Source organism: Pipistrellus hanaki (genome assembly GCF_964339955.1).
Source record: "Pipistrellus hanaki genome assembly, chromosome: 3".
In the NCBI taxonomy this organism is placed as follows: Eukaryota; Metazoa; Chordata; class Mammalia; order Chiroptera; family Vespertilionidae; genus Pipistrellus; species Pipistrellus hanaki.
Window position 1 is genome coordinate 81,252,412 of NC_140505.1, and position 22,449 is coordinate 81,274,860.

General features: G+C 38.2%; 1 protein-coding gene across 1 annotated transcript in view; it reads right to left on the minus strand.

Moving 5' to 3' along the window:
• Positions 1-22,449, minus strand: part of NEK5 (NIMA related kinase 5) — a 74,315-nt gene that overhangs the window by 18,150 nt on the left and 33,716 nt on the right. The window contains exons 11-19 of the mRNA XM_084879362.1: positions 19,002-19,189; positions 16,002-16,068; positions 14,991-15,104; positions 13,519-13,605; positions 11,925-12,017; positions 8,641-8,715; positions 8,358-8,426; positions 6,469-6,592; positions 558-686 (exon numbers count right to left, since the gene is read on the minus strand). Coding sequence (XP_084735488.1) covers positions 558-686; positions 6,469-6,592; positions 8,358-8,426; positions 8,641-8,715; positions 11,925-12,017; positions 13,519-13,605; positions 14,991-15,104; positions 16,002-16,068; positions 19,002-19,189 — 946 coding nt within the window. The remainder of the gene's footprint in view (positions 1-557; positions 687-6,468; positions 6,593-8,357; positions 8,427-8,640; positions 8,716-11,924; positions 12,018-13,518; positions 13,606-14,990; positions 15,105-16,001; positions 16,069-19,001; positions 19,190-22,449) is intronic.

The window sequence follows — 22,449 nt, forward strand, 5'->3', positions numbered from 1 at the left end:
ACCCTTCAAGAAAGTATAGCAAAGTTATTGGCTAGCATTTGAAGGCAAATCAATTTGCCTGCACTTTTGTGTAGTATATTCTCTCTCACTGTGAGGAAGGAGGAATTCTGGATCATTCCTCACGGACTTTCTCATAGTCAATTGTCTAGGATAGTGATCACCAAATTCATTAGTCAACAGAGACAAATATCAACAGTACAATTATTGAAATTTCCTTTGAGAGCCAAAATTTTTTTAACTTAAACTATATAGGTAGATACATTGCTATTAACTTAATTAGGGTACTACTAAGCTGGCCTTTGCTAAAAACTCAAGGGGCCAAAGAGCCACATGTGGCAATCGAGGCACAGTTTGCCGACCACTGATCTAGGATAATTAGCAAGTAAGTTTCTCTAAAGCTGGTGAAGGAACAAAACAATATCTTTGAAAGGCATTTGATACCAAATCTATAGCGATTGTACTGAAAGTGAGAACTATCAGGTCATGGTGAGCGCTAGTTGCATGTGGAGCCTTCATCTCCTCTTGCTGGCGATGTAAGCCAACTGATCTAAATTCACCCTCAGGCCTGGTGGAGCAGGTGGGGGTGACATCAGCCGCTGCCATCATCTGCAGCAGAGTCCGAGGAGCGCCAGCATCCCACTGTCTCCTGTCTTCTGCAGCAGCAGCAGCATCCTGAATGAACAACTCTAGGCATAAGAAAATAACTCATTAATTTAAAAGCAGCCAACGTGTGACGAATTTCAACAAACTGTTCTTAGGAAACCCAGAGGCAGTCTATCAGCTGGTACACTAAGAAATATTGTCCTTTTAATATAGACTGCCATGGACTAAATGTTTGTGCTGCCTCTCCCCCCCCAAAAAAAAAAAAATTGTAGTTGAACTCTGTTGCTCAATGTGATGGTATTAGCAGCTGCAGCCTTGCGGAGGTGTTCAGGTCACAAGAGTGGAGCCCTCATAAACAGAACTAGTGGCCTTATAAAAGAGACCCGAGAGCTCCCTCTTCCTTTATGCTAAGTGTGGACACAGCAAAAAGATGGAATTGGGCTCTCACCAATCACCAAATCTACCAGTACCATGATCTTAGACTTCCAGCCTCCAGAACTGTGACATAAATGCTGTTTACAAGTCACCCAGTTAATTTTGCTATAGCAGCCTGGTCTGACTAAGATGTAGATCATATTTCTGAGACAAAAATTATAAGCAGGCTAAAAATTGTTTTACTTTTATTAATAACATTTGATTGACTAGCCAATATATCTAAATGTTAAAGAAATATCAGTGACACAAATGGACAAATTCCTTGAGGCATTTATAAGAACTTTTACTTTGGTTAGTTCCCATGGAAATGTATTCTGTTCAATTATCTCATTTTTTAAAATAACTTGTATAGCCGAAACCGGTTTAGCTCAGTGGTAGAGCGTCGGTCTGCGGACTGAAAGGTCCCAGGTTCGATTCTGGTCAAGGGCATGTACATTGGTTGAGGGCACATCCCCGGTAGGAGGTGTGCAAGAGGCAGCTGGTCGATGTTTCTCTCTCATCGACGTTTCTAGCTCTCTATCCCTCTCTCCTCCTCTCTGTAAAAAATCAATAAAATATATTTTAAAAAAATAAATTAAATAAAATAAAATAACTTGTATAACTTTTTCCTTATTTATTCCCATATTTCATTCTAGAGATTTTTAAAAATCAAATAAGTGGAAAATAAAATTTAACCATAATCACATTGTCCAGAGACTATTAAAAAATTTCCCCAGCATATAGTTCTTGCTTTGTTTTGAAACAAAAAATGGTCCACATACCACACACCCTTTTATAACTAGCTTTTCTCAATTAGCAACAAACCATATCCAAATTGTTAAATATTCTTCTATACAATTATTTTAAAACAAACATAGTATTCTCTCCTATGTGATCATTTAATTTTTGGGCTGGATTTTAGGTTGCTACAGATTTTTCACTATTATAAATGATACTACAATGAACTCACTTGTAGCTGATTTTTGTGGACATTTATGATTATTTGTCCTGGATAAACCATTGAAAGTAACAATTTCAGGAGCTAGTAGTTTTGCTCTACTAAAGTTTTTCATTGTTAAAGTTGAATCTATTACCAACTTATTCTGTGATTTTTTCCTTGAGTAGCAAGTCCTACCCTATCCAAATAAAATACCTATCTTTTTCTGTATTTCATTTTCTAGTATATAACTTCTATTTTTATATATATAAACTCTTGGATTTTGTTTTGTTTTGTTATATTGTTAAATAGGTTCTGACTTCACAATTTCCCCCAAGTTGTCAAACAATTGGCTCAGCAGCATTTATTTGAATAATCTTTTCCCATTGACTTGTTATGTGACTTCTAGCATTCACTATATTATGATACATATTAGGGTTTGTTTCTTTAAAATATATATATATATATATATATATATATATATATATATATATATATATATAAATTGATTTTTTTACAGAGAGAAAGGGAGAGGGATAAAGAATAAGAAACATCGATGAGAGAGAAACATCGATCAGCTGCCTCCTGCACACCCCCTACTAGGGATGTGCCCACAACCAAGGTACATGCCCTTGACTGGAATCGAACCTGGGACCTTTCAGTCCACAGGCTGACGCTCTATCCACTGAGCCAAACTGTTAGGGCTTAGGGTTTGTTTCTAATCTATCTTTTCTTTTCACTATTTTATCTATTCCGGTCCTAGTATTATAGTGTTTCAATGACTATAATTTACATATCTTTTCCTTGGAAGGGTACATGACCCTTCACTGGTTTTCTTTTTTAATTTTTTTGGCTAGTTAAAAATCTGCAAGATTCTTTAATCTGTCGAGATCTCCTCATACCACACACACCAAAAAAATCCTTATGTGATTTTGATTGAAATTGCCAAAAAATCCATATATTTGAAAAGAACGCTTCCAATAAATGACTGTTGTTTCTCTCCATTTATTCAAGTGATGTTTTAGTACCTCAAGTTAGGCAAAAGTTTAACTTAAGTGTCTTATTAAAAAAAACACACACACACACACACACAGGCCATTTTCAGTGAAATAAAATGAATAAGAGACATGAGCAGATAATCCACAACAGAAATATAGATGGTCAATAAGCACATGGAAAAATTGTTCAGCCTGATATTAAGTTTAGGAATGCAACTTACTTTTTTTTTTAATTAAAAAAGAGGGCAGCTATGTCTTTTGAGACATACAATCCACTCTCTTCTCTTCCTAGCTAACTAATGCAAAGAGTAACCTTGGAGCCGAAACCGGTTTGGCTCAGTGGTAGAGCGTCGGTCTGCGGACTGAAAGGTCCCAGGTTCGATTCCGGTCAGGGGCATGTACGTTGGTTGCGGGCACATCCCCGGTAGGGGTTGTGCAAGAGGCAGCTGGTCGATGTTTCTCTTTCATCGACGTTTCTAGCTCTCTATCTCTCTACCTTCCTCTCTGTAAAAAATCAATAAAATATATTTAAAAAAAAAAAAAGAGTAACCTTGGAATACACCCTTTCACTGAACTGCTTTTACCGAGGCACCAAGGGCCCCTAAAGGCAAATCCCATGCTGATAATCAAACTGCTTCACTTGGCCTTTCTCTTCCAGTTAATGCTGCCAACCCCTTTACCTCCTTCTAGAACTTCCTGTCCTTCTTTGGCTTTACTCTCCCGATTCTCTCAAAAGTGTAAATATCACTAGGGTCTGTCGTAAGCTCAATTTCCTTCTCACTCTAGTTCCTTTGCTTACGTATTTCCAACCACCACCAAGGCTGAAATAGTGTGTACAGTAGAGGCTTGAGAAGCCCTAGTTAGGCCCAGGGATTAGTGTCTTCTAAACATCGCCAACTGATGCTCTTAAAGACCTAAACCTTAATATGTTCCAAACTAGATGATTACATTATCTCTACTGACCTCACTGTACATGATACACAGGCATACCTAGTTTTATTGCAATGTGCTTTATTGCACTTGTCAGATATTGTGGGGTGTTTTTGTTTGTTTGTTTGTTTGTTTGTTTTTACAAATTAAAGGTTTGTGCAATCCTGAGTCCAGCAAGTCTAATGGCATCATTTTCCCAACATTTGCTCGCTACCTGTCTAAGTACCACATTTTGGCAATTTGCACAATATTTTCATTATTATTTGTTATGATGATCTGTAATCATAATTTTTAAAATGTAAGTATAGTTGGCATACAATATTATATTAGTTTTATGTGTACAATATAGTAATTTGACATTAATATATCTTAAAATGTGGCCACCACACTAAATCTAGTAATCATCCAACATTGTGTAAATGTAAAACAATATTATTGACTTGTATTCAGTGACATTTGATGTTACATTGGAGTGCCCCAAATTTCACCCAGATAAAGAAGTGAACTTAATTAACTAATGTAGTATGTGTTCTGACTACTCCACCTGACTGGCCATTCCCCATCTCTCTTCTTCTCCTCAGGTCTCCCTATTCTCTGAGAAACAACAATATTGAAATTAGGCCAATTAATAACCCTAAAATAACCTTCAAGTGTTAAGGTAAAAGAGTGAATTGCAGGTGTCTGACTTTAAATGAACACTAGAAATTATTAAGCTTAGTGAGGAAGACATGTCAAAAGCCAAGATAGGACAAAAAGCAGGCCTGTTAGACCAAACAACTAGCCAAGTTATGAATGCAAAAGTTAAGTTTTTGAAGGAAATTAAAAGTTTTATTCAGACATAGAAATGATAGGAAACAGCCTATGCCTGATCTGGAGAAAGTTGTGGTCTGGATTGAGATCCCTTAAACCAACGCCTAGTAATTCAGAGCAAGACCCTAATGCTCTTCAATTCCATGCAGGCCGAGAGAGGTGAGGAAGCTGCAGAAGAGTCTGAAATTAGCAGTTGGTTAATCAGGTTAGAGACCTTAATAAGGAAAGAGACCATCTCCATAACATCAAAGTGCAAAGTGAATCAAATGCTGATATAGAGGCTACAGCAAGTTATCCAGAAGTTCTAGCCAAGGTAATTAATGAAGGTGGCTACTTTAAACAAAAGATTTTCAATGTAGACTGAAAACAACAAGAACAAAACAGCATGTGAAACCGAACTTTTGAACCTGATGCAGTTCCTGAAACTGGCTGTGCAGCACCAAACACTCTGTTAAAAAGTAAACTTTTTACCTAGCAATAGGCATAAGCAATTGATCATGTAGGGCATAGTCTAAGCCTGCTTGCAAGCACCAACCACAGCTCTTTCAAAACAACTGAGGTAATCCCTTTAAGAAGCATTTTGGACTCAGAACACATGTTTGTGCCTCTTTTCTTTGGCTCATGACACCTCTGTGACTTGGAGGTCTCCATCTTTGAGATTCCCGACCACCCAGCACAGTCTGTGGCACAAGGGAGATTACCAAGAAGAAGCCTGCTGAATTGAATAAAGATTTTTCCAGATGGATATAGGGAAAAGTGTGTTACTCTAGGAAGTGGAAGTTGAGCCAAGCCAGGGTATACAATGCTCACACCGTCACATATGGATCCCATCATAGTGGAAGGAAAGGGGGTGCTGGGGTAGGAAAGGAGGGCCACCACAGGGTCAGGCCACTCAGTGTCAAATGATACTATGAGGAATGGACTGTATCCTGTAAGTATTACCAAAAACAAAACAAAACAAAAAAAAAACCCCAAAACACTTGAGTAGGGTAATAACATGATCAGATAACTAGCAATCACTTAGAGAACAGGAGGGGAATACTGGAGAAAAGGAGACACATAGCCAATTCAGCAAGGGGAAGAGAAAGGGAAACTAGAATAGCATGTACTGAGCACCTAGCATGTGCCAGGTGCTTTACATACCAAATTTCTCACCATAAGCCACGTATGGCAGGTACTCTCACCCCTGGTCCTAGGAGGAGACCGAAATGCAGAGGGTCTAAGGAACACCATCAGAAAGTGGCAGTGCCAGCTGGGATCCCAACTCCCACTTGTCTCCAAAACCCACACATGTTCTATCACTCACACTGCTCAGAGTGGATGGAGGAGAAGGAACTCACCACAGACATTTCAGAGTAGAAACCACCCGGAACCGCAGGAACTGTCAGCCTGGCGTAGCGTTACCCGAAGTAAAGGATCATGAGAAGGAAATGTGCACACGTTTGGCTGCACACACGCTGAGTTTGAGGCACTAGTGGGACTTGTCCAGGGAGCTTTCCAGCAGATGATGCAAACAATGGGTGCACGTGGAGCTGCTGGCTGGGAGACCTGAGCTGAAGGAGTGGGTGAAACTGCCCAAGGAGACAGTATGGATGGAGCAAGAGCGGAGGGCTAAGTTTCAGGGAGCTTGGACCCCGAGGGGTAGGTAGAGGCAGTGGAGCCAGGTCTCTGCCCAGCTCAGGGAGAGCAAGGGGACAGGTGACAGAGCAGGGGAGAGTTTGCGATGGATTGATAACAAAACAGTTCCTTCTCATCTACCACTTTTAATACACGTACCTGCTTCTGAGCAGAGTTTTTCAAATGCTTCATCTGTATAATCCTCATGGTCCTTAATACATTTATTTTCCTTAAGCTTCATGCCATCCTCAAAGGTCAAAGTTTCATTTAGTATGTCTATGGGCTAAAGCAATTTCATAGTGTTTCAAGAGAAATAAGCCATAATTAGAAAAAAATGTTTGTGTTCCAGCAATAACTTTTATATTTAATATATCTATATTGAACAAATAAGTCAGTAAAGTTTTAAAAGTGGAACTATGTTGGAACAAGATAGAAACAAGAGTGTTTTAATTTATTTTCTTTGTCAGTAGTGACAAGCACTGATCATATGGCAACTTACTTTTATCCAGACTTCCTGTCTTCTATAATATTCTATTATACTTCATTTTATAGCATTCTCAAGGTTATCTGCTCCACGCCCTATTTTAAGTATACAACATTCCTAATTGGGTCCCAAAAACTGCTCCTAATACATATTCCATAATCAAAATAAAAATGATCACTGTGTTCTTTTTTTTTTTATATATATATATATATATTTTATTGAATTTCTACAGAGAGAGAGTTAGAAGCATCTATGAGAAACATCCATCAGTTGCCTCCTGCAGACTCCCTACTTCCTGACTTTAATCTCTATTCTCTCCAATGTGCCCACAACCAAGGTACATGCCCTTGACCGGTATCGAACCTGGGACCCTTGAGTCTGCAGGCCGACACTCTAGCCACCTAGTCAAACCAGTTAGGGTGATCACTGTGTTTCAAGCATATTAAAACATAGAATAATAAAGGATGAGCACTCTGGTAGGTAAGACTTTTTTTATTCTATTTTTTATTCTAGCAGGTCAGCATCAGTGCCTCACTTCACAGAAGCACTGTGGGCGTATCACTCCTCAGGTTCCAACCCAGAAACAGTCCCATATCCGCTCCCATCTGATACTCACAGCTCTGGGACACTAAGAGACTTAATGGTTAGATGTTGGTGAGTGCTAATTATTGCCACTCTAATGGAGTCTTATGTAGCAAAATGCTAGTACAAATCTGAAAGATAGGTGGAGCCCAGAGGGGTTAGGGCAGTGAAAATACTTGGCATGATATTACAATGGCGGGTACATTTAATTACCTATTTGTCCAAACACATAACATATAGAATCCCAAGAGTGAACTCCATGTCACTATCGATTAATCAGTTGTAACACATCTTCCACTCCTGTGGGGGGTGTTGATGATAGGGGAGGCTGTGCATTTGTGGGGCAGCGATATGTGGGGAATCTCTGTTTGTATCTTCCATTCAACTTTGCCATGACTGCTCTACAACATGGAAGTCTATTAAAAAAATACTGGTCCTTCACCACACACACACACACACACGCACACACGCACACACACACACACCAGAAAGAAATTATAACATTAAAAATGTTACAATGAGAGCCCAAATGCATAACTGAGCTTTACCCAAAGACCAGTATATGTGTATGGTTAACAGAGAAGAAGGGAGAGGGATAGAGAGTTAAAAACTTAGATGAGAGAGAAATAAATGTGTATGGTTTCAGGGTACCTGCTCAATTTTTTAGGCAATTATATTAGTTCTTGACTATGTATTATGTCTTCTATTTTAATTATGCTATCAAAAGTTAATATTATAGGAAAATAAATACTTTATAAAAGAAAAATATATTAAGTTTAAATGGTCCATTTAAGGGAATAACCTCAAGTACAAACAGAATGAGAAGATGAAGTATTTTGAAACACTTATTTGAACACCAGAGATCCTTCTAGGAAGATTTAAGAAAATTCTCCTTCTCCCTATGAAAAAATGTCATTAAACATGCTACTAAGATACTCATTTTCTCATGCCTACTAATGGAAATATGTACTTAATGACATACCTCTTCCTCTTCAAGAATATTTTCCTCAGAAATACATTTGTCTAAATTAATTTCAAACTTTACTCCTCTCTAGAAGAAAATAAGAAAAAAAAATCTTAGTTTAGCAATCCAATAAAAACCTTCAAATTATAACTATTAGACATTATGGTTACTTAAAACCAATAGTCTAACATTACAAAACAAAGCAATTCTATAAACTAGTAGGAGGAAAATCCTGAAGGCAACCCAGTTTGTGTCCCTAGCTAGCTTCTTAATATGGAACCAAAGACAAAATGTTTATTACCTTAGCTTTATATTTTTGTTCTGGAATTTTACTTTCCTTTATGTTCTGAATTTTTTTCAAGTCTCTTTCAATACCCTGAAAGTTTAGAGAAAAATTAACATATAGCATTTAATATTGATCAAACAATTATATTTTCATTAGAGGCCCAGTGCACGAAATTCGTGCACTGGTAGGGTCCCTAGCAGCTGTTGGCTGCCAGCTGGGGCCTCCCTCCCTTCCCCCGGCTGGCCCACCCCCTGGTCAAACTCCTGGAAGAATTCCAGTAGAGGGGACAATTTCCATGCTTCACTTTTATTATATAGGATACCATCTGAAATCACAGCATGGTATGTTTACATGATTTAATTTCTGGATTGAATCCATGATTGATTTGAAAATAAAAACATGCCTTTACTAATAGTTGACTAACACTTGGGAGAGCGTCCATTAACTCAAAATATTAATACATTTAACATTGACATTGCAATGCATACAATTCCACCATACAAAAATGCTTATCACTCTAGTCCAGTCCAACACAATCTAACTTAATTAAAAAATGTAATTTTGATTACAGGATCCTTTTCTGAAGAGTTTTATGATCTTAATAAGGAAAACAAGAAATGTACACAGCTCATTACAGTATAAAGGAAGGAGAGGGCTATACACCTTGACAAGAATTTCAAAGATAGCTCTAACTGGTTTGGCTCAGCAAATAGAGCATCGGCCTGAGGACTGAAAGGCCCCAGGTTTGATTCCAATCAAGGGTATGTATCTTGGTCGCAAGCACATCCCCAGTAAGAGGTGTGCAGAAGGCAGCTGATTGATATTTCTCTCTCATCTAAGTTTTTAACTCTCTATCCCTCTCCCTTCTTCTCTGTTAAAAAAAAAATCAATAAAATATATTTTTTTTAAAGAATTTCAAAGATAGTTGAGAGGTGAACTTTAAATATTGAGCTTTCCCAGGGTTCAGCCCTAGGCCCTCTGCTCCTTTCTTCCTCAGAACAAGAGAGTCTAAATAATTCCTATGGATTTAAGAGCTACCTTTATGCAATGATTCTTTTCTTTTTCTTTTTTTGGCCAATATTTATTTATTTATTTATTTATTTATTGTTGTTTAAAATATTACATATATTAATTAGTATATGTATCTCCTTCTCCCCCCCCCCCGCCATGACTTTCCCCCAGCCTCCCCTATTCCCTGTCGCATGTCCTCATCCCACCCACCCCCAGTGTCTTGTGTCCATTGGTGTGCTTATATGCACACATACAAGTCCTTTGGTTGATCTATTTCCCTCCCTCCCCAACACTCCCCAGCCTTCCCGCTGTAATTTGACAGTCTGTTCAGTGCTTTACTGGCTCTGTATCTATCTTTTTATTCATCGGGTTATAATGTTCTTTATTTTCCACAAATAAGTATCCAAGGATTCTTAAACATGTATCTTCAGGCTTGATCTTTCCTCCCCTCTGAGCTTTAGACTCACATTTCACCTGCCTACTTAGCTTCATCTTCACTTCAAGATTCATTCCACAAATCATACTGAGCACCCATTATGGCCAGACACTATCCAATGGGCGAGTGCAATGAATGTGACTGAAAGTTCCCTGCTGACATAGAACTTACTGGAGTAAGATAAGTAATCAATGAATTAACAAAGTAACAGCATAATTCCAGAAAGTTTTAAGTGCCCTAAAGCAGCGGCCACCAACCAGTGATCTGTGAGGTCCAAAAGGTTGGCAGCCAATGCCCTAAAGGAAATAAAATGGAGTAATGGCATAAAGTAGGGGTGAGAGCAATGCAGGAAAAGACTACTAGTATTTGCTTTAAGCCTTAGAATAAAGTAGGACCTTGGCATATGAAGGTCTGGGGGAAGCACATTCCATCAGAGGGAGCAGGAGGGCAAAGGCCCTGAAGCAGGTATGCAATCTGAGATCTTTTTTAACCAACATGTTCAATTTAACATGTCCAATGGGAACTATATGTTTTTTCGATTTTTAATTGATGAGAGAGAGAGAGAGAGAGAGAGAGAGAGAGAGAGAGAGAGAGAGAGAGAGAGAGAGGGAGAGAGGGATCTGAGAGGGAGATATAGATCAGCTGCCTCCTGCACACTCCCCACTGGAGATTGAGCCCACAACGCAGGCATGTGGTCTGACTGGAAATCAAAGCAGCAACCTTTCAGTGCAGGGACGACACCCAGCCAAGTGAGCCACATTGTCCAGGGCCAAAGGGATCTCTTCATTTCCCCCACAACAAGCTCACTCCCTACTCTCTTCCCCATTTTAGGAAATGGTTCTATCCCTTTCAAGCCAGAAATCTATGACTCTCCTTGGCGTCTCCATGTGTGTGTATTCTTAATGCTCTCTTCTCTCCACTATTGCACAGCATGTCTCCATCATCTCTCCTTAGAATCGACTACTGCTTCATCTGTGTTACCACAGCCTTTGTATGTACTTCACTAAAGCATGTGGCAGGTTGAATCATTATTACTGTAGTTGTTTGCCCTGCTACCTTGGGAAGGGGGGTTTTCTGCCTTGAAATATTATGAACTCTGAAATAGGACTGTGACTTTGTATTTTACTTATATTTGTGGAGGTGGTTGTCTGATTTGATTGTGTAGTCTGGTTGTCTCAATTGTATCATATTGCTTTATTTTCCTTAAAATACAACTTAGACTCCTAAGCCCCATTTACCTCATTGGGTGCAAATTCAACCTCCGTCTACTTTAGATCTCTCTGTCATCAAGTGAAGGCCCCAGGGTCTTTCATAAAAGAAAACATTCAAGGAGGCCTTCAGCCTTCACTCACCTGCCCTAACTCACCTGCCCTAACTCAAGCCCAGAGGCACCTTGAAGAAAAAAGATAGAAGACCTCGAAGAAAAAGAAGGAGAAGGAGGAGGAGGAGGAGGAGGAGGAGGAGGAGGAGGAGGAGGAGGAGGAGGAGGAGGAGGAGGAGGAGGAAGAGAGCCATTTGACAATTCAGTTTTGACCAGTTCTCTACTCTCTCCAAAACTGTAAAGATGAAACAGAGGTTAACTGTCAGATTTCCTGACCAATGTGTCTAAGATCCTGACTTGAATACCATCCAGAAAGCTGAACTTTCATGCGTTCACAAGAGCAGTTCTGAAACTTGGCTGCACACTCAATCACCCAGTCAACTCCTGAAAACAGGATGCCTGGGCCCGCCCCAGACCAGGCATTGCATTAGATATTTCTCCACATGATTATACTACACTATAAGGGGTGAGGATCAACAGGCGAGGGAAAACTCCCTGGGAAGCATATAGATGTCTAACAATAACCATCACCTGCACAGGTGCCTCTTCCTCCGGTGTCTCTTGGTGGATGGACAGGTTACTCTTCTTCACCAGATAGGTCTTATGACTTATTGTTGAGTCTTCCTTTAACACAAATTACACACAGTCAATGAGATTGATTCTGGGTCAGTTTTGAAGGCTATTTGATGAGCCTTGGCCAGGGTTTAAATGGGATCTAGTGAGGAAATGATTTCCACCTGCTGTCCCAGGGACGAATGGTGGCTGGATAGAGCTCTGTTTATGGCTCCTTTTCCCTATGGCTGCCTTGGTCTCCCCCAATTCCCCAAGTACTTATTTCATGGTCTCTCTAGAAATGTCCACTCTCCATCTTTCCTTGATTCAGGTTTCCTATCACCGACCTACTTTAAAAATAAGGCTGACAATGGTATAAGGCTTCCCGCTACCAACCAAGCCTCTGCTCTGAAGAGAACCACCTCCAACCTGCCCCTCCCAGCACATCTAGCCTTCCATTTGAACCTTTGCATGGTCTTTCAGAATGCCTCCTCCTTAGCCCTGCCTCTCTGAACTCTACTTCTTCTCAGACCCAATTTAGGCTCCACCTTTCTTCTTCCATGAAAACCCTCAGGCTGCTCATCCTTCCTCCTATGCACTTACAGAGCTTAACTATATTCATTCATGTTCAAAAATTGCCTTGTACATGTGTGTCTTATCTTTCCAACTATTTATGAGTAGAAGAGCATAGGCTAGAAAGAGCAGAGGTTTTAGAATTAGGTATTTATTTAGTTTGCCTTGTGCGGATGAGGTACTTAACCTTTCGGTATTGGGAGTAAATGAGATAAAGCATGTGAAGCTCTAGTACATACAACTGAATTGTACCACATGCTAATTCATCTAAGGCTCTCACTAGGGGGTGGGGGAGACGGGGAGAGAAAGATCAATTTCAGCAGCAGTGTGATGGTTTTCTCAATGAGGATGCAACCCAAGTACCAGTAAGATGGGAGCCCAGCTGTGTCATGTCCAGTCTCAGTGTCCACAGGCCTCTCATAGGAGAAGCATTCCTGAGCACGGAGGTGTTTCTAGTATTTAAATGTCATGTATTTTTTATATAACATGGTCTCCAAACACAGGCCAGCTATTTCATCAGGAGTTCTACTGAAAAAACAGTGACCTAAAAGATGGAAGAATGAGCTTCCAAAGTGATTCCTTTAAGGGATTTTCAAGAATCATCTCAACTGCACAAAATTCAGTAAATGCTGGTCTTTTTTTTTTTTTTGTCTTTTTTTTTTACCACCGATGGGCATGAACTTCTTAATGCATCTAATCCGGTTCTGGTGTAGTATGGCTGCCCAGTCAATAATTATTGACTAATTTATGAGAGAAACAATTAACAAGCATTTTTCATAATCACCCTTCCTGAGAATGTCAGATGCCCTCATCATCTGGGTAGCTTGAAGTAAACCACAACAAAGCAACGCTTCAGTAAGATCTTACAATTTTCCTATTTAAAAATTTGCATGATAAAAAGTTATCTCTTCTATGAAGTCATTACTTTTAGCACCTGCTCAATTTAGTTAGCTCTAAATCAATAATACGATATTTCCTTTAGAAGAATGAACTTATTTACCTCTCGTTCACTCCCCATCTTCTTTCTAATTTCTTTCATGTCATTGTGGTACTGTTGGCGTATTTCCTCTAACTGCTTCCAATATTCCTAGAAAGCAATCCCAATCCACAAATGGTAAATGCCTGTGAACAACTTAACAAAATAATCTCTACACAGCCTACAGTTTTACAATGTGGGATATATAATCAGAATTAGAAAGCCTGTTGCCCCTAAAGATGATAACCACCTTACATTTTGGCTGTGGCACTTCTCTCCCTGTGATACATAATCTCAATTACTTTATATATCCTACTTTTATATACAATCCTCTTACGGGTAGAATTTTCTCCTCAGAAAAGATATGTTGGAGTCTTAACGCCCAGTACCTCAGAATGTGACCTCATTTGGTAGAGCATCATTGCAGACATAATGAGCTAAGCTAAGATGTGGTCAAACTGGAGTAGAGTGGGCTCTTAACCCAGTATGATGCCTGCTGTCCTTTTAAGAAGATGGCCATATGAAGACACACACAGGGAAAACGCCATGTGACAGTGGCAGAGAATAAATTTATGCAGCTGTAAGCCAAGGATTGCACAAGACTGCTGACAAGCCACCAGAATCTAGGAAGAGGCAAACAGGGGTTCCCCTAGACTGCAGTGGTTCTCAACCTTCCTAACGCCTCGACCCTTTAGTACAGTTCCTCACGTTGTGGTGGCCCCAACCATAAAATTATTTTTGTTGCTACTTCATAACTGTAATTTTGCTACTGTTATGAATCGTAATGTAAATATCTGTGTTTTCTGGTGGTCTTAGGTGATCCTGCTAGCAGTTCTTTAGATATTTATGTACTTAATGACATACCTCTTCCTCTTCAAAAATATTTTCCTCAGAAATATATTTGTCTAAATTAATTTCAAACTTTACTCCTCTCTAGGCTGCTGTGGAGCCTAAGACCATCGGAAAACACAGATATTTACATTACGATTCATTAGCAGTAGCAAAATTACAGTTATGAAGTAGCAATAAAAATAATTTTATGGTTGGGGGTCACCACAACATGAGGAACTGTATTAAAGGGTCGAGGCATTGAGAACCACTGCCCTAGAGCTTCCTGGGGCAGCTTGGACCTGCCAACACCTGGATTTTGGACTTCCAGCCTCCAGAACTATGAGCCAATGAATTTCTGTTGTATTAAGCCACCCGGTTTGCTGTGCTTTCAGGCAGCCCTAGGTAACTAATACAAATTTCACAGCTGTTAATGATGGCAGGTACTTTATCAATCCAAAGTAAATAGCCTTTATGAACTTAGCCATGCTGCATTCTCAGAGAAGGTGAACTATATCTCTCTGTGTCTCCTAAAACCACCTGCCTGGTGCTTCACACAAGGCTGTCCAGCAAATATTTGTACAACAGGCTCTCTCAGGCATGTACAGTGCACAGTACAAAAAACAATGATGTAAGTACAATGGCCCTGGAATCAGACTGTTTTTAACCTGTTCCTTCATTTTGTTTCTCCTGAACGGCAACTCCTGGAATCTAGGCTCTTCTCCATTACTTCTTGGCTCTTGTCTCTTGTGATTTGGCTCAGCAGAAGATGGACGAAGACCCTATTATTTGAATGAAATAATTTATAAAACATTCTTGCATTAGGAAACATATTCTGATCTGACCTTGACCTTTTTCTTTAAACAATTAAACTCATATTTGAGAGTTTTGTGTGTGTTTTTTTTATTGTTTAAAGTATTACATATAGTAGTACATTTATCTCCTTCCCCCACCCCCGTTGACCTTCCCCCAGCCTTCCCTAGAGAGCTTTTTAGAGTGAGCAGCAACATTGTCTTAAGTACAAAACATTAAAAAAATTAAATAAAATTAATAAAACCTTTTGTGTTGTTTACCCAAGGCAATAAATATTTTATGCTACCATATGAGATACCAGGATTCATTTTCTAACTGGAAAATTATAATTGTTAAATTAAAATTCAGTAAAAGTTTAGCAACCCCTAGAGCATGCGATTAGGGGAATAGAACTGGATCTTTGAGAAGTTCAAAATAAGAATGATACAAATAGAATACATAACCAACCTCCCTGAACACCAAAATTTTAACACTATACTTAATAATAAAGGTTAACTTTCAATTCAAGTAAAAAATAATAGTCACTTTAAAAAATATGTAGGATTATAATAAAATAGAATCAAAGAACTGCAACACAGAAGGGGAGCTTGAAGCTCATCTACTCCACAACTATCATTTATTAAACAGGAAACTGAGGCTCAGAGAGGTTGCATGGCCTGCCTAACATCACACAGCAAGTGATAAAGCCCACGAAGAAACCAGGATTCCCAGACGCCAATTCAAGCCTATTCCCATTATTCTTTAAGCTATTAAAAACTAAGGAAGGTAGTCTTGATCTTTTATATGGAATGAACTTTGACTTAAGGATTCATTAATATTTATGAACAGAGACACTGTTGGGAAATTCCTGATTGTATTTTACTCACCAATTGCTTTTCTACTTTCAACTTATATTGCTGAGCTTCAAATTTCCTCTGAAGGTATTCAGCAGGCCTTAGGAAATAAAAATGTTCAGTTTGAGTGGAAATGTTAACTAACCTTAGTCACCGATTTGACAAGTGAATTTTTAGCTTAATAATGAGATTCACAATTCACTTATGACTTTAAGTTCTGTGTTCAAGAGGTACCTCAAAGTTTTGGAATGTATACATTGGAAAAGAAGATCTTTGGAATAAAAAAAATTAAAAAGAAAAGGAGGTAAAGAGAATAGTAACAATTGGGGATACAGGAGAAAATACAACAGAAAACTATTCTGACCCAGAAGGACTAGAATCCATTCTTGTACAGTTCATAATATGTTGGGGGGCGGGGGGGGGGGACGACACAACCATATCATGCTCTGTACAGACCTCTAATCTACAGCCTTGTCAGCCCTAATTTGCCTGATGGTTGCTGATATGTTTCCCATATTACACTCAGCTCCTTGGGAGCAGGATACTGTCCCATCACTTTACCTCTACTCCTCACGCTGGCACACAAATCCTTAATGCATAAAAAATGAGGCTTTACTGTCTCTCACAATGTTTAAGGTATTTTTCCAGCACAATCCTGATCAAACCATTTTAAGCTTATACCTACCTATGTTCTCTATATATTTATCGCCTTTTTTTTTTTTTTTTGCTAAGAAGTTCTGTAATTACTGATACTAAATAAAAACTCAGATCATAGTATAAACTACATGATAAAGTTCTTTGGAACACAGTAAATTCTAGGGCTCCAAAACCAGAACTATCATTTCAGAAATAACTTTTTTGGGAACATCATGGTGAGCAGTCCCGAGTTTATGAAGAGCCAAGATAATACGTCAGTCATTTAGAAATAGGATGAAATGACAGGCTTATTAAGGTCTCTGGGCCTTTGCTCCTCATATATAAAATGGGCACGATACTCTTTCAGAGGAATTGATATGAGGATGAGAGTAGGTTAGGTCTGTACAGGTGTCTGGCCAGTGTCTGACACTTATAACGCTGGAATCAAATGAGGTTAATGTTTAGCTTAATGTCTCTCAGGAACCTAAGTGGTGGCATAACAATATCTCCATGAGAAAAACTCCAGTCACCCAGGGCTTTCCAAAATATGTTCTCTATATTTCCCTATCTCTCCTCTCTCCTCCTTCTCCTTCTTCTTTCTCCTTTTCCTTTTCCTCCTCCTCCTTCTCCTCCTCCTCTTCCTCCTCCTCCTCTTCTCTCTCTCTCTTTTTCTCTCCCTCTCCCTCCTTCTCTCTCTCTCTCTCTCTCTCTCTCTCTCTCTCTCTCTCTCTCTCTCTCTCTCTCACACACACACACACACACACACACACACTCCAACCCTATACAGACTCCTCTTTCTCCAGACAAGTATATCAACACCTGATTCCCATAGAATCAGAACCCAGAGAGTGAGAAAGCTGGAAGTGAGAGCCTGGAATAACAATTAGTAGGGGATTACTAGTCAACTCATCAGAGGGGCATCCTGGGTCACTGTAGGATGGGGTGTATTATGGGCAGCGGTATTCAGGAAAGAGAAGGACCTTTCTACCATGTTATGTGAAAGTTTGGGAGATAAGACTATCTATAATAAAATAATAGATACTTTCACAGATCTAGGCAAAGACTAGAAGACATTTGTCCTGTGGCTGGGAAAGGGCAAGGGACATTGTGGCAGCACCAAAATGCTTACTAGTTGAGTACTATATGAATATTATAATTTGAACTAGTGGAACACACAACTTTTGATAATCATGGAGATCATTGAAAATGTGTTATTAAGATGTATAAAATTATAATACCATCAAATATCTTTTAAAATTAAACATGTGCTTTTCCCATAGCTAATCTTTTCATTCATTAACTGATGAGCCTACCATCCCATAGTCTTGTATTTTTCATTATTCAGCCAATATTTCAACAATAAATAATGATCACAGTTACCAAAAGTTAGTGATTTATCATCCCTGAAAGAAAAAAAATTTGATGGTAACACCATTTTTTAAAAAAATAACTTATGCCAAAACCTGTTTGGCTCATTGGATAGAGCGTCAAGATTTGATTGGTCCCAGATTTGATTCTGGTCAAGGGACTATACCTTGGTTGCGGGCACATCCCCAGTGGGGGTTGTGCAGGAGGCAGCTAATTGGTGTTTCTCTCTCATCGATGTTTCTAGCTCCCTATCCCTCTCTTTTCCTCTCTGTAAAAACCAATAAAATATATATATATTTTAAAATAACTTAGATTTTTAGGACTGTGGATGGGTGTCAATTATTCTGAACATAGAAACACTGAAATTGGTGTGCAATAAAGAATGAAAAATATTGTAGATATGCAAAAATTTGTTATGAAACAAATTCTTTGAAAGTCTGCCATAACAGCAGTTTCATTGTATTTTTTTTAATACATCAATATTCTGAAAAAAATCCCAAAAATATAAATGCTGAATGAAATATATCTTAATTTCTAATATATCTCAAATGATAATCTAATTATAAGTCAATTATTAATTATGAATATTAATAACCTCTTTGGAATATGATATATACTTCATGAGTTCCAGGCAGTGAAATTTACTCAAAGAAGAAAAAATATTAAAAATTCAAGAATATAAATTTGTGCCTGTAGTTAAATGGCTGCATGAGTAAGAAGATAAACTCCATCAGACTTGGATGAAAAAGGGTTAAGGAATTATTGCAGTAGTCACTTTATAAATGTCTAATCACTATGTAGTACACCTGAAATTAATATAATATTGTATGTCAACTATAATTGAAAACATTTTAATAACAACAAAAAATGAATAAAAACAGTCGAGGGAACTGAGAATTAAATATTTGAAATGAAGAGTTTGGAAGTTCTTGGATTGTTTACTTTAGGAGAATTTAGAAGGATTGCAGATACATTGATATAGCAAGATGTTTTCAGAGGACCAAAGTTTAAATTAGACAATCACATTACCATTGGCCTGGTGATTGACTGGTGTTTTCTTCCTGACTATAATCCTCCTTAACTCTGGTATCTGTATGAGAAACATGGTGGTAATGTGGTTCATGGTATCTCTTCCTTAACAAGTCAAGTTGAGCATAGAAATAATCATAATGGCCACACACTCCAGCATGTTTGGTAGGCCTTTCTACCATTTTTATCTGAGGGATTAATAAGAAAAGAAAATTTTAAAAATACAAATCTATAATAATTAAAAGTCTGATAGTGACTATAACTAACACAAGGCATTGAAGGTACATTTTGTTGTTTTGCTCTAGAATTGTTTCCAGATTAAAATAATTTTAGAATCTCCAAATCCTAAAATTAAAAAATATTTTATCCAGCTGGTAAAGGCAGGTATCAGCATTCCTTGGACTTTTGCTGACCTGCCTCTGTGCCCAGAGCTGGTAAAGCCAGCCTTGGTGTGCAGTTTGATCCTCCCCACTCATGCCCAGGCCCAATAGAGAGAGCCAAAAACTGTGGATTGCTTTGTAGTTCCAAACAGGTAGATCAAGGCCCGTCATAGGCAGTGTCTGACATTGGCCTGTACCAAAATCCCTCCCAAGAGGCTCCAGTACTAATAAACCCAGTGGCCCTCTTTAGACAACATCAAATCAGGATACAATTAGCTTCACAAGTGGCATATCCAAAGAGAGATCTCAATAGGCACAGACCCTGCTGAAGCAAATTCTGCTCTGTGTGATCAGCATCTGCAGAGCAGTTCACACACTGTGTTGGAAGTTTATCCTCACAGTCAATAAGACTAAAGGTCGACCCCATGCATGAAAGGGTCAATAGCAATCAAGACTCAATTAGAACAGGAGGGCCCACGTAATCCACAAAAGGGACAATACTGGAGCACCCAGTGCAGGTGATCAAGGAAATTGCACCACTGGGTCCCACAGGACATCTACTACATAAGGCCACTCTACTGAGACAGGGAGTCATGGTAGCTATACCTAGTACATAGAAATAAACACAAAGAAGGAGCCAAAATATGGAGTAAAGAAACATGCCCCAAATGAAAGAACAGGATAAATATCTAGAAAAAGAGCTAAATGAAATGGAGTCAACCAATGGACCAGATGTAGAGTTCAAAAAAATGCCTAATGTTTTTCTCTTTCCCTCTCCCTTCCATTCTCTCCCTTAAAAAAATCAGTAAAAACATATTTTAAATGGTTATAAGACTGCTCAAAGAACTAAGAACTACAGCAGCATGAATAATACCTAAAAGCTATATAAAAAAGAACTAATCAGAAATGAAGAATACAATATCTGGAATGTTGAATACACAAGAAGGAAAAAAAAAACAAACACAGTAGGTTGGGTGAAACAAATGATCAAAATAGTGATTTGGAAGACAAGGTAGCAGAACACACATAATCAGAGCAGCAAAAGTAAAAAGATGTTTAAAAATGAGGACAGTTTAAGGGACATTTGGGACAACAGTAAGCAAACCAACATCCACATCACAGGGGTACCAGAAAGAAAAGAGAGTGAGCAAGGGATCAAGAACTTATTTGAAGAAATAATGACAGAAAACTTCCCTAAACTGGTAAAGGAAAAAAACATACAAGTCCAGGAAGTGCAGAAAGTTCCAAACAAGATGACCCCAAAGAGGCTCACACTAAAACACATCCTAATTAAAATGGCAAAGGTTAAAGACAAAGAGAGAACCTTAAAAATAGCAAGAGAAAGACAACTAATCACCTATAAGGGAGCTCCCATGACTGTGGGGTGATTTCACCACAGAAACATTTCAGGCCAGAAAGAACTGGCATGCAATATTCAAAGTGATGAAACCTATAAGTAAGGCTACTTTACCCAAAAAGGCTATAATTTTAAATTGAAGGATAAATAAAGAGTTCCCAGACAAGAAAAAGCTAAAAGAGTTTGTTACCATCATACCGGTATTACAAGACATGTTATATGATCTTTTTAAAGAAAAACAGCAGCCCTAATCAGTTTGGCTCAGTGGACGGAGCATCAGCCTGTGGCCTGAAGGGTCCCAGGTTCGATTACAGTCAAGGGCATGCACCCTGGTTGTGGGCACATCCCCAGTAAGAGGTATGCAAGAAGCAGCTGATCGATGTTTCTCTCTCATCAATGTTTCTAATTCTCTATCCCTCTCTCTTCCTCTCTGTAACAAATCAATAAATATATTTTTTAAAAGAAAAAAACAGCAGAGTAACATAGTTAAAGAATAGAATGATAATAAATATGTATCTATTGTATCAATAATCGCTTTAAATGACAAAGGCTTAAATGCCCCAATGAAATACATAGGGTAAATGAATGGATAAGAAAACGGGACCCATATACAGCACATGCTGTCTATAAGAGATCCACCTCAGAACAAAAGATACAGACTAAAAATAAAGGGGAAAAAAGATATTGCATGTAAATGGAAATAAAAAAGAGCTGTGGTAGCAAAACTTATAGTTGACAAAATAGACTTCAAATCAAAGGCTATAGTAAGAGACAAAGAATGACACTACAAATGATAAAGGGAACACTCCAACAAGAGTATATAACCCATTTAAGCATTTATGCACCCAACATATGAACACCTAAATATATAAATCAAATTCTGTTGGGCATAAAGGAAGAGGTTGACAGTAATACAATCACAGGAAGGAATTTTAATACCCCACTGATATAAAAAAATAGATCTTCCAGACAGAAAATCAACAAGGAAAAAGCAACCATAAAGGACACACCATACCAGATGATTTAATTGATATTTTCAGAGCAGCAGAATATATATTCTTTTAAAGTAGATATAGAACATTTTTTTTTTAGGATAGACATGTTAGAATACCAAACAAGTCTCAATAAATTTAAGAATACTGAAATAATATAAAGAAACTTCTCTATCGCTTCTCGGCCTTTTGGCTAAGATCAAGTGTAGTATCTGTCCTTATCAGTTTAATATCTGATACGTCCTCTATCCGAGGACAATATAGTAAATGGATTTTTGAAGCTGGGAGATGGAATAGGAGCTTGCTCCGTCCACTCCACGCATCGATGTATTGCAGTACCTCCGGGAATGGTGCACAAAAAAAAAAAGAAGAAGAAGAAGAAACTTCTCTAATCATAATGGTTTGAAACTAGAAATAAATTTCAAGAAAAAAAAACCTGAAAAACACACAAAGGCTAAGTAACATGTTATTAAACAATGAATGGGTTAACAATGAGATCAGAGAAGAAACAAAAAACTTTCTGGAAACAAATGAAATCAATATAAATATATTTTTAAAAAAGATTTAACACTCTGTGGAAGTGTATTCAAATAACTATACATAAACAATCTAGGAAAAGATTAATAATCATATAATAAACAATTCTCAATAATATATAACATATCAGATTTGAGAGTATGAAATATGCCCAGCTGGCATGGCTCAGTGATTGAGCATAC